Source organism: Grammomys surdaster, unplaced genomic scaffold, assembly GCF_004785775.1.
Source record: "Grammomys surdaster isolate TR1022 unplaced genomic scaffold, NIH_TR_1.0 125985, whole genome shotgun sequence".
NCBI lineage: Eukaryota > Metazoa > Chordata > Mammalia > Rodentia > Muridae > Grammomys > Grammomys surdaster.
Window position 1 is genome coordinate 2,354,619 of NW_021620801.1, and position 13,515 is coordinate 2,368,133.

Genomic DNA, 13,515 nt, shown 5'->3' on the forward strand with positions numbered 1-13,515 from the left:
CACACACACACACACACACACACACACACACACACACACACACACACAAATCCACTTTTTAGGACCAAGGCAACCTGTGCACTCTTGTTTACACAGGAAAGAAGTCAACATGATTGCTTCCCACCATAAACCTAGTGAAGCTGTGGTGACCACAAAAAGTAAATATGGGTAAGTTGAAAAAAGAAACTCCACCTCAAATCGTGACCTCACTCCCTTCAGCACAGGGGTCCGAAGGAATCTGAGGGTCTGTCAAAACTACAATGAGAGGAAAATAATTTCTGGGGCTGACTTTAGCATCTCCTTTCTAGCATTGAATTATCATCTGATACACGATAGCTGGGACCAAACTTGGTCATATCTTATTACAGACCATCTTCCTTGGTAGTCTTGGACCCGGTGAACTCATGATGGTCAGTTCTCTGGTTTTATCTCTAAGAGCTTTCCTAGTGATGGTTTCCCACAGAAATCCTGGCTCATGGTAAGCAGACCATCATTTACCCTAGATCTTCTTCTGGTGGCACAATCAGCAAGAACATTGTGAGCTCTTGTATGAATGTTGGGGAAAAGATGCTCCTGAAAGGCCTGTCACCAAGTTCCAACTTGGTTTCTAAGATGTTTAACCACCAAAGGGTTATTCACTAGAGTTCTCTTTCCTTCATTAGTTATATTGGGGTGAATGCATCTGAGGAAACTGCTACCTGGGCTAATCAATGCTGTAATACTGGTGATTCAGCATCTTTTCTTCCAACGGCTTCAGAACCAGCTTCATTGATGAACTTACTAGATCATCTTGGGTGGTCATGGTGGGTAGTCATAAGTAGGCCAAGGATAAAAGAATTTCCTTAGAGTAAATGTATCATATTTCCCATGAGTCTTTTAGAAAGGATTTGGAGTAGGGGGAGGGGAAGTTTAAAATAGTTTTTGAAATACCGTGGTGATGATATAGTGGATTTCCCCAGCTGGTTTGTTGAGGTCCTGATGCTCAGTCACATAGCCTGTGTCTATGATGAAGTTCAAGGGAGGCACTGATCTAGTCTGACTACTGTCCTTACAAGAAGGGGAGACTCAGACAGAAGGAGGCATGTGGGAAGTACAGAAGAGAGCCATTTGTCCAGGTTGGTTGTCCGTCAACCTGACATATGCTAGAGTTATCTGGGAAGAAGAAACCCAATGTAGAAAATGGCTCAATCAAATTGACTGTAGACTAAGTACATGTGGGCATTTTCTTCATTATGAACTTAGAATGAAGGACCCAGCCCATTGAAGTGTGTGTGTGTGTGTGTGTGTGTTTGCTATCCCTGAGCAGGTGGTTCTGTGTGGCATGAGGAAAATCCCTTTTCTACCCAGGTTCCTTTTGGTCATGGTGTTTATCACTGCAGAAGAAAGCAAACTAGAACAGCATTAGAAGAAAGGGAACAACTGTCTCCAACACTTTGATCTTGGATTTCTTGCCTCCAGAACTATGAACAAGTTAATGTCTAGACAGTTTGTGTCATGTGCTGACCTCCTTAGCCCATGAGCACAGCCATGGTGTGTGTTTACTAGGTCTTTCATGGGAATACAGTAAGACAGCATACTGTTTGGGAAAAAATAATTTAATAATGTATTTGGTAATCCTCCTGTTTAAGCATTTCCCTCTGCTACCAAACTCAACACAGTGCATCCCAGGCATCTTCTGCTTTTCAAGCCACTCCTGCCCAGCCTCTCCGCATCAAGTTGGTCTCACAATGCTGGTGATAGATGCTAGTGGGAAGTGCCCTACGTAGAATAGAGAGATGTAGGATGCTGAAGAGGAGAAATGTGGGGTATGAAATGTAACAGCCTCATCAATCAGCCGGGCACGTAGGTTCTGGAAGCAGACTGAGTTCCAGATTAACCAACTGTAAAGAAATGGATGATTTCAAAGAGGAAGATAAAAGATAAAACTGATTTTTATTACCCAAGTCTCAGTTGTGGTTCCTGCCAATTTTTAGGCACCCAGTCGAAGACATCCTGATTTAAAGGCTCCTACCCAGAAGGATAAAATGCATTCATTTATAACATTTAAATATAAGGTGATAAATCACTTTAATTCTATGAGGTAATCTGGTGATCATTAAGAATAAAATTTAGAAGGCTGGAGAAGGCTCAGTGGTTAAGAACACTGACCGCTCTTACATAGGTCCTGAGTTCAATTCTCAGCACCCACATGATGGCTTATAACCATCTATAACAGGATCTGATGTCCTCTCCTGCCTGATGCCCAATTCTGTCATGCAGCCATATGTGCAAATAAACCACTCACATTCATATACATAAAAAATAAAAAAAATAAACCTTTAAAAAAGGACTAAAACTCAGATAATGGTCCAAAGAAACATGAACAGTGGCAATGTGTTGGACAGTTTCAATGTAGCAGTCCTATTCTTTATTTTCTGTTGTTATTAGCATTTAATATTTTCTTCAGCATTATTCCTAGAAATGACAGATACTCTTAGCCTTAGACTCACATGCTAATGTAGAGCCAGTTTATCAAACACAGGGGCAACCTTCCCAGGGGAGACATCAGTGAAAGGATGTAATCAACCTAAGTGTGATTAAAATTCAAAACAAAACTCCTCCTTTGGTTATGCTTTTTCAGTAATTCCTCATGGTTGAAGTGGCCATGCTGGTGCTGGTCAAGAGAACACAGTACCTTTAAGGAACAGCAAGGTGACTTACTTCATTTAGCGAGTGATACTGTTCATAGTACGACGAGGAGGCGCGGGGGCTGACCGTGTCATTGGAAGTCTGCTGTTGGATTAGATCCTCCACATCGTTCATCAGGACACTACAAGGAAGCAGAAAATGAGCGATTTCCAAGCACAGTGCTGCCCTTCCCACATGGCCCATTGCAGGCACCGTATGTGAGCTTCTGGGAAAATTGACAGCAGGTCTAACAAGCAGCTCCATAAGTAAAACAACACAGCAGTGTGTGGAGACAAGATGAATCCGCAAACCCTATTAGCAGTGCCCCATGGACACTGGTGAGAGGGTATGAGGGTATGGTTTCAGGACTGCCTAAATCTCATCCTTCTCCACCAATGTCTCTATTTCTGGACTGATTCTTCAGTGTGTTTTCTATGAAAATTGTGATGGCTAATCTTGGTTGTCAACTTGACGCATCCGGGAGGAAGGAACCTCAACTGTCTCTACCAAATTGGTGAGTGGTCTGCGAGGCAGTTCTAGATTGCTAGCGGATGAAAGAAGGCTCCGCCCACTGTGGGTGGTACCATCCACAGTAATAGGCAGACGAGCTATATTTACCAAGTTTGCTGAGTATGAGCCTGAGAGTAAGCCAGTAAGGAACCCTCTTCCGTGGCTTCTGCTTCAAGCTACTGCCTTACATCCCTCAGCGACGGACTATAATATGCAAGATTAAATAAACTCTTTCCTTCCTAAACTGTTTTTAGTCTTAGTGTTTATCACAGCAACAGTAATCTGGCTAGAATATAGAAACTAGTGGACATCTACTTCAATTCCGAGCAATATCTGTTTTCAGTGAAAGACACTGGAGAAGCACAACAAACAGCCCTTCTCTCGTGTGTTTCACTGATGTGTTCTTCAGGATGAAACATGAGCAGACCTTTTGCAAATCAAAATGCAGGGAAAGATAAAATTGAGACTATCAGCTTGCTTACCTACTAGGTAAGTACTTTACCAGAATTATCCATCAGCTATAAGGATGAACAATTTGGAATTAGCTCTCAGACTGATGACAATTTCTTTGTTTAGGTCAGTGAATTGACTTCTGCCTGTACTGTATTTCAGCTGGCTGACTTTGGGAAGTTTCCTTGTAAGTTAAAAAAAAAAAATCTAGGGCTGGAGAGACAGTGGAGAACAGTGACTGAGCAGCAGAGGACAGAGTCTAAGTTCCTAGCACCCATGCAGTGGCTTCCAACCATCTCTACCTCTAGTCTGTGGGATTCAGTGCCCTCTTCTGGCCTCAGCGGACAATGCCCACAGGTGGTGCATAGATATACATGCCAGCAAAATATATGCACATAAAATAAAAACAAATGAATCTCTAAACTTTTTTCATCTGTCTCTGGGAACAGCATCTACCTTGCACAGTTCTATAAGGACGAGTGAAACAATGTGTGGGTTGGCTTAGTGTAGTTCCTGGAAGGTACAGTAATAATCATCTAATAAATCATCAATAATTATCCCAGCATATTTTACAGAGGGTGTCCACTGGCACATACTAGACCGTAGTCTCAAGAAGTACAAAAGGATGGCAGCGGGACCCTGGCTTGTGGACAGTGGTTCAGGAGAGGAGAAAGTGATCCAGAGAAACCAGAGGAGGGGATGGCCTCTGCACAGAAACTCCCAATACACTGGGTTTGCTTGTTTGTTTTTTAAAAGCCTTTGAATCACTTAAGATGCACAGTCAGTGTTATTTCCCTCCAGTGCACGTTTATAATTCTTACAAGATCATACAGGTGACTAAGTGGCAGTGCCGGGCTCCAGTGTCAGACCCTCTTTCTAGTTGAGGGCAGGCTCTTCAGAAATATTCACTAATTTGTAGAAGAAAGAATCTGTGACAGATTCGTCTGCTTTTCCAAGAGACATCCCAAAGCCTTCCAGAGTGTGATGGTCAATGTCAACTTGACAGCCTCTAGAATCACTGAAGAGACAGGTTTCAAGAGGAGGATTTTCTAGATTAGGTTACCTCAGATAGGAAGACCCATCTTAAATATAGATGGCAGTATTCCATGGGCTACGGTTCAGGGCTGAATATGAAGGAGAGAGGGAGCCAGCAGCAGCGTTCGTTGTTCTCTGCTTCCTGACTATGAACGCAGTGTGGCTGGCTCCTACCAGCATGCTTTGCTGCCATGGTGGACTGTGTACAACAACAACCCCTTCTACTGTCAACTTGACTGCATGTGGGGTTAACTAAAACTCTAAGCAGATGGGCACATTTGTGAGGACTATTTAGCTTATTGGATGGTATGAAGACTCATCTTAAGTTTGAATCATTTGAGGTCAGAAGATCCACCCTGGTCTGGGCTCCACCTTCTCGTGCCAGCCTATATAAAGGACATAGAAATGCTGAGATATTCCTTCACTGGTATTAGAGCCTACTTTTCAGGATTCCAAAGGACCCTGAAGACCAGCTGAGACATATTAGTTCTAGGGGCTCTGATAGCCTCTTCCAGTTCTGTGGGCAATAGGCACATGCATGGTGTGTGCAGGAAACATCCATGCACATGAAAGTAAATATATTTTTTTGCAAGTATGCCCATTATTAAGTATATATGTATTTATATGTAATTATATGTGTATGTAATTATATATACACACAGTATTAGCTCTGTTCCTCTAGAGCGCCCTGCCTAATACATCTTCCTTCTCATGTTTCTTTTGTCAGATTTTTTTTTTTTATTGTAACAAGGAGACAAAGAACTAACGCCACAATGATGACAGTTTTGTCTACTAGGTCTAGGAAGAGATTAGTCACAGAAAGAGGATGAATGAGAAGTTTGGAATTCCGATGAAAGACTGGAAGTGGTAAGAGGTCAAACCACTTGTCACTGAACTGGGTCTTAGGTCTCATCACCAGCCTGTCACAGAGGCTGCCACGCCACCATTTTAAATGTACGACGTTTTCCCACAAACCAATTATACTGTTTCTCAGTCACAGACACGGAAGGTGTTTATCATAGGTTTTGAATATACGTAGCAAAGGATACCTACTTAAATGGAATTCGGCTCACATTTAAATGGGCTTTGACACTGTTTACGTCAGACGCATTCACAAAAAAGTGGACTTCTTTTTTCTTCTCGATGAATTCAGCTGTCACTGGCTGCCAGAGAACGACCTACAGTTTCCAGGGGGAGATTGGTAAATTGAAAACTGAACCATTTACATCATTTGCATATGTAGCTAGGCCCATCTAATTACTTGTCTCTAAAGGGGTTGTGACAAAGACACCTCTCAGCCAGTCCCCGCCCAGCACATACTAATATAAACACTCATTCTGCAGGGACCTCGTTTTATCCACTGCCATTCTAGCTGCCAAACAGGCCCTGGAATACTCCAGATGCTTCATATTTGATGAGAAGATGAATACATTTATGTGTATTTATGTGTATTTCAGGTGCTCAAAAGAAAAAAAGAAATTCTCTCTAGGAAGGAAGTTTGATTGCACATTGATTTTGCTTAGTTAAGATTCAATGCGTTTGATATTATTATCACATTAGTGTCCTGTTCTTTCATCTAACGCCTCTAAATATTTACATTTTTCTCATTCTGCTGTACTTCTCCAAGTGCTTTCAGGCCTTTTTTTTTTTCTTATTAGAATACCAGCTGGGCAAATGTAAAGATTAGCCACTTACGGATCATATCTAATTTGTCTAAAAGCACATATCAATGAGATTCTGAGGTAAACGAGAATGCAGCGTGTGACAAATACATGACAATGACAATACATGAACTCAGGTTTGTTTTGTTTTGTAAGCTAATTAAACAATGAAAATAAAAGATAGACAAGGAACAGAATAAAGTGGTTAAAATTGAGATTTCTGATCCTTTCTCTAGAGATATTTCATTTTTATCTTATGAGAGGGCCACAAACATGTTCCACTCAGCTCTGTGCCTGTCAGAGGCGCAGGTGACCCCTAGTGGCCACCCATGTGATATACACCTGGGGCTGAGGCCGTCCTGCCCAGGGCTGCTGCTTGTGCCACCTCACAGTGTGTTGCTGTAAGGTCATTCCTCCCAGAGGTGGGATTCTGGCTACCAACAGTTTTGCTAAAGCAAGATTCCACTGCCTGACCTGGCAAAAGCTCTGCAGTCTGAGAATGGCCATCGTCCTGCCGGGTCATCTCCTCCTGCCCCATGCAATGAAGGCACCTCCACCTCCTCCAGCTCTCTCCCTCCTCTTTATCATTAGCAAGCACCACTTACTGCTTGCACCTGTATTGGATCTCTAGTTCCCAAAGAACACTAACAAACACAGTCTCATTCACTCTCTGCTGCCTGCCCGTCTTCCACATCTCGGACTTCTGGGGAGGTGGGACCCAGGCACAGACATTTTAATAAAAGTTTCCCTATAGCTTCTCTGCCTACTCCTTGGCTAAGAACCACCATTCTTCAAGCAAAATATTGTCAACCTTCAACTTTCTCCTACTGTAACAGCTTTGTGCTGACATGCTTACAGCTTCATGGTAATACCGTGATACCTCAAATAAAGGCAAAGGTTTGATTCTGGAAACCAAAGGCCATGTGCTTATAGCCAGATACCTATAGACAGACTGGACAGGAACACAGTTCACAATGCTCACAGGGGAAAAAACGCTAATGTAAATGTAAATTAGGAGAATTACCTCATAAGTTGTAGTAAGATTCTGAAGAAGTTGAACTTGCCTGGCGGTCCTCGGAAGGGCAGATAAAACCTGGCCACTGGGGAGAGAAACAGGGTTTGGTTAAATAACAATGGAGCACACTAATTGGAAGAAACAAATCTTAAAGTGTGTTAGGGCACAGGCAGACTCAGTGTAAAGGGTTAACAGCCTCTTTCTTTCTCATAGTCATTCTCCTAACCAATCACAGAACCAGAGTCCTTGGGTGCAGAGCACTGATCTCTTTCTTCTCCCTTCTGTGCATGTAAGTGTACAAAGACTTGGATCCAACAAAAAGACAACAAACAACAAGTTTGCTTTTATTTTGCTTTTTATTTTAATCACATGGAGAATGCAGAACTCTAGTTTGCTGTTACTGGGAACGTGAATTAATAGAATCTTTGTGGAAAGCAGTGCAGAGTTTGCTCAAAGAATTAAAGATAGCCTTCCTTCCGGTCTGCACCCTAGCACTGAGCAGAACTTGGGCTTCAGCTCTGCACCCAATCCCACAAAACCCAGAGGAAGCAGGACTCCCAAGAGCTCTAACCCCAGCAGTATCTTAGATAAGGAGACAGCAACACCCGCCCCAAACAGGGAGTAACAGGGACTCAGGAATTCACTCCTGGCCAGGGGCACTGGTTCCTTCAGGTCTGTACCAGAGTACTGAGCAGATCTTGGGCTTCAGCAATAACCCCAGCAGAAACACCCACCCCAAACTGTCCTGACACAACCAAGATAATAGAAAAGATGGGCTCCAGTCAGAGACAGCATAGGTAGCACTGAGGAGATCCAGATGGTGAAAGGCAAGCAAAAGAACATAAGCATCAGCAACCCAGGGTGCTTGGCATCATCAGAACCTAGTTCTCCCACAATAGACAGTCCTGAATTCCCCATCTCACCAGAAAAGCAAGATTCAGATTTAAAATCACTTCTAATGATGATGATAGAGGACTTTAAGAAGAACATAAATAACACTCTCAAAGAAATTGAGGAGAACATAGGTAAACAGGAAGAAGCCCTTAAAGAGGAAACACAAAAATCCCTTAAAGAATTACAAGAAAACACAACCAAACAGGTGAAGGAATTAAACAAACCCATCCAGGACATAAAAGTGGAAGTAGAAACAATAAAGAAATCACAAAGGGAGACTACCCTGGAGATAGAAAACCTAGGAAAGAAATCAGGAGTTATAGACACAAGCATCGACAACAGAATACAAGAGATAGAAGAGAGAATCTCAGGTGCAGAAGACACCATAGAAAACACAACTGTCAAAGAAAGTGCAAAGTGCAAAAAGTTCCTAACCGAAAACATCCAGGAAATCCAGGACAATGAGAAGACCAAACCTATGGATAATAGGTATAGAAGAGAGTGAAGATTCCCAACTTAAAGGGCCAATAAATATCTTCAACAAAATTATAGAAGAAAACTTCCCTAACCTAAAGAATGAGATGCCCATAAACAAACAAGAAGCCTATAGAATGCCAAATAGACTAGACCAGAAAAGAAATTCCTCCTGTCACATAATCAAAACACTAAATGCAATAAACAAAGAAAGAATATTAAAAGCAGTAAAGGAAAAAGGTCAAGTAACATATAAATGCAGACCTATCAGAATTACACCAGACTTCTCACCAGATACTATAAAAGAGAGAAGATCCTGGACTGATGTCATACAGACCCTAAGAGAACACAAATGCCAGCCCAGGCTACTATACCCAACAAAACTCTCAATTGCCATAGATGGAGAAACCAAGATATTCCATGACAAAACCAAATTTACACAATATCTTTCCACAAACCCAGCACTACAAAGGATCATAGAAGGTAAACTCCAATACAAGGAGGGAAATTATACCCTAGAAAGAGCAAGAAAGTAATCGTCCAACAAACCCAAAAGAAGATAGCCACACAAACAATGCCACCTCTAATAACAAAAATAACAGGAAGCAACAATCTCCTTTTAAATATCTCTTAACATCAATGAACTCAATTCTCCAATAAAAAGACTTAGACTAACGGACAGGATACACAAACAGGACCAAGCATTTTGCTGCTTACAGGAAACCCACCTCAGTGACAAAGACAGACACTACCTTAGGGTAAAAGGCTGGAAAACAATTTTTCAAGCAAATGGTCCTAAGAAACAAGCTGGAGTAACCATTCTAATGTAGAATAAAATTGACTTTCAACTTAAAGCTATCAAAAAAGATAAGGAAAGACATTTCATATTCATCAAAGGAAAAGTCAACCATCATGAACTCTCAATTCTGAACATCTATGTGCCAAATGCACCCACTTTCATAAAAGAAACCTTACTAAAGCTCAAAGCACACATTATACCTCACATAGTAATAGCGGGAGACTTCAACACCCCACTATCAGCAATGGACAGATCATGGAAACAAACTAAACAGAGATACAGTGAAACTGACAGAAGCTATGAACCAAATGGATTTAACAGATATCTGTAGAACATTTCATCCTAAAACAAAATAATATACCTTTTTCTCAGCACCTCATGGTACCTTCTCCAAAATAGACCATATAATTGGGCACAAGACAGGCCTCAACAGATACAAGAAGATCGAAATAATCCCATGCATCCTATCAGATCACCATGGACTAAGGCTGCTCTTCAATAATGACAAAAACAATGGAAAGCCCACATTCACTTAGAACTTGAATAACGCTCTACTCAATGACAATGTGGTCAGGGAAGAAATAAAGAAAGAAATTAAAGACTTTTTAGAATTTCATGAAAATGAGGACACATCATACCAAAACTTATGGAACACAATGAAAGCAGTGCTAAGAGGAAAACTCATAGCTCTAAGTGCTTACAGAAAGAAACTGGAGAGAGCATATGCTAGCAGCTTGACAACACACCTGAAAGCTCTAGAATAAAAAGAAGCTAATACACCCAAGAGAAGTAAATGGCAGGAAATAATCAATCTCAGGGCTGAAATCAACCAAGTAGAAACAAAAAGAACTATACAAAAAAAAATCAATAAAACCAGGAGCTGGTTCTTTGAGAAAATCAACAAAATAGATAAACCCTCAGCTAGACTAATCAGAGTGCAGAGAGACATTATCCAAATTAATAGAATCAGAACTGAAAAGGGTGACATAACAACGGAAAGAGAGGAAATTAAAAAAAATTATCAGATCCTACTACAAAAGCCTATATTCAACAAAACTGGAAAATCTGGATGAAATGGACAATTTTCTAGACAAATACCAGTTACCAAAGTTAAATGAGGCTCAGATAAACCATCTAAACAGTCCCATAACTCTGAAAGAAATAGGAGCAGTCATTAAAAGTTTCCCAACCAAAAAATGTCCAGGACCAGACAGTTTTAGTGCAGAGTTCTATCAGACTTTCAAAGAAAACCTAATACCAATTCTCTATAAACTGTTCCACAAAATAGAAACAGAAGGAACACTACCCAATTCATTCTATGAAGCCACAATTATGCTCATACCTAAACCACACAAAGACTCAACAAAGAAAGAGAACTTCAGACCAATATCCCTTATGAGTATCGATGCAAAAACACTCAATAAAATTCTCACAAACCGAATCCAAGAACACATCAAACCAATTATCCATCATGATCAAGTAGGCTTTATCCCAGGAATGCAGAGATGGTTCAATATATGGAAATCCATCAATGTAATCCACTATATAAACAAACTCAAAGGAAAAAAAAACACATGATCATTTCACTAGATGTTGAGAAAGCATTTGACAAAATCCAACACCCTTTCATGATAAAAAGCCTTGGAAAGATCAGGAATTCAACAACCATACCTAAACATAGTAAAAGCAATATACAGCAAACCAGTAGCCAACATCAAACTAAATGGAGAGAAACTTAATGCAATCCCACTAAAATCAGGGACTTGACAAGGCTGCCCACTCTCTCCCTACCTATTCAATATAGTACTAGAAGTCCTAGCCAGAGTAGTTAGGCAACAAAAGGAGGTCAAAGAGATACAAATAGGAAAGGAAGAAGTCAAAATTTCAGTATTTGCGGATGATATGATAGTATTCTTAAGTGATCCCAAAACTTCCACCAAAGAACTCCTAAATCTGATAAACAACTTTAGCAAAGTGGCTGGATATAAAATTAACTCAAACAAATCAGTAGCCTTCCTCTACTCAAAAGATAAACAGGCTGAGAAAGAAATTAGGGAAATGACACCCTTCACAATAGTCACAAATAATATAAAATACCTTGGTGTGAATCTAACCAAGCAAATCTGTATGACAAGAACTTCACGTCCCTGAAGAAAGAAACTGAAGCAGATCTCAGAAGATGGAAAAATCTCCCATGTTCATGGGTTGGAAGGATTAATATAGTAAAATTGGCTATCTTGCTGAGAGCAATCTACGGATTTAATACAATCCCCATCAAAATTCCTACTCAATTCTTCACAGAGATAGAAAGAGAAATTCTCAAATTCATTTGGAATAACAAAAAACTCAGGATAGCGAAAACTATTCTCAACAATAAAAGAACTTCTGGGGGAATCACCATCCCTGACTTCAAGTTGTACTACAGAGCAATAGTGATAAAAACTGCATGGTATTGGTACAGAGACAGGCAGGAAGGTCAATGGAATAGAATAGAAGACCCACAAGTGAACCCCCATACCTATGATTCCTTTGACAAAGGAACTAAAACCATCCAGTGGAAAAAAGATAGCATTTTCAACAAATGGTACTGATTCAACTGGAGGTCAGCATGTAGAAGAATGCAAATCAATCCATTCTTATCTCCTTGTACAAAGCTCAAGTCCAAGTGGATCAAAGACCTTCACATAAAACCAGATACACTGAAACTAATAGAAGAGAAAATGGGGAAAAGCCTCAAACACATGGGCACAGGGGGAAAGTTCCTGAACAGAACACCAATGGCTTATGCTCTAAGATAAAAAATTGACAAATGGAACCTCATAAAACTGCAAAGCTTCTGTAAAGCAAAGGACACCGTCAATAGGACAAAGCGGCAACCAACAGATTGGGAAAAGATCTTTACCAATCCTACATCTGATAGAGGGCTAATATCCAAGGTATACAAAGAACTCAAGAAATTAGACTCTAGACAATCAAATAGCCCTATTAAAAATGGGGTACAGAGCTAAACAAAGAATTCTCAACTGAGGAAACTTGAACAGCCAAGAAACACCTAAAGAAGTGTTCAATATCCTTAGTCATCAGGGAAATGCAAATCAAAACAACCCTGAGATTCCAGCTCACACCAGTCAGAATGGCTAAGATAAAAAACTGAGGTTACAGCAGATGCTGGTGAGGATATGGAGAAAGAGGAGCTCTCCTCTATTGTTGGTGGGATTGTAAGCTGGTAAAATCACTATGGAAAGCAGTCTGGTGGTTCTTCAGAGAACTGAACATAGTATTATCTGAGTACCCAGTTATACCACTCCTGTGCATATACCCAAAAGATGCTCCAACATACAACAGGGACACATGCTCCACTATGTTCATAGCAGCCTTATTTATAATGGCCAGAAGCTGGAAACAATCCAGATGTTCTTCAACAGAGGAATGGATATAGAAAATATGGTACATTTACACAATGGAGTACTACTCAGCTATTAAAAACAATGAGTTCATGAACTTCTTAGGCAAATGGATGGAACTGGAAATTATCATCCTGAGTGAGGTAACCCAATTACAAAAGAACACACATGGTATGCACTCACTGATAAGTGAATATTAGCCCAAAAGCTCGCAACACCTAAGATACAATGCATAGACCATATGAAGCTCAAGAAAAAGAAGGAAGACCAAAGTATGGGTGCTTTGACCCGTCTTAGAAGGAGTATCAAAATACTCAACCAGAGCTCCCAGTGTCTAAACCTCCAGCCTGGGAACACAAAGGGAGGGACTCATGGTTCCACCTGTATAGGTAGTTGAGGATGGCCTTGTCAGGCATCATTGGAAGAGGAGGGCCTTGGTCCCTGAAAGTTTGGATGCCCTAGTGTTAGGGACTTCGACAGCAGGGAAGTGGGAATTGGTGGATGGGTGGAGGCACATCCTCATAGAAGTAGGAGGAGGGGCGATGGGATAAGGGATTTGGGGAGGGAATGGGAAAGATGATAACATTGAAAGGTAAATAAATAAAA

At 40.8% G+C, this 13,515-nt stretch overlaps 1 protein-coding gene across 1 annotated transcript in view; it reads right to left on the bottom strand.

Annotated features, from left to right (window-relative positions):
* Positions 1-13,515, bottom strand: part of Cpb2 (carboxypeptidase B2) — a 52,811-nt gene that overhangs the window by 21,626 nt on the left and 17,670 nt on the right. The window contains exons 2-4 of the mRNA XM_028754270.1: positions 7,348-7,423; positions 5,716-5,840; positions 2,701-2,809 (exon numbers count right to left, since the gene is read on the bottom strand). Of these exons, the coding sequence (XP_028610103.1) occupies positions 2,701-2,809; positions 5,716-5,840; positions 7,348-7,423 (310 nt within the window). The remainder of the gene's footprint in view (positions 1-2,700; positions 2,810-5,715; positions 5,841-7,347; positions 7,424-13,515) is intronic.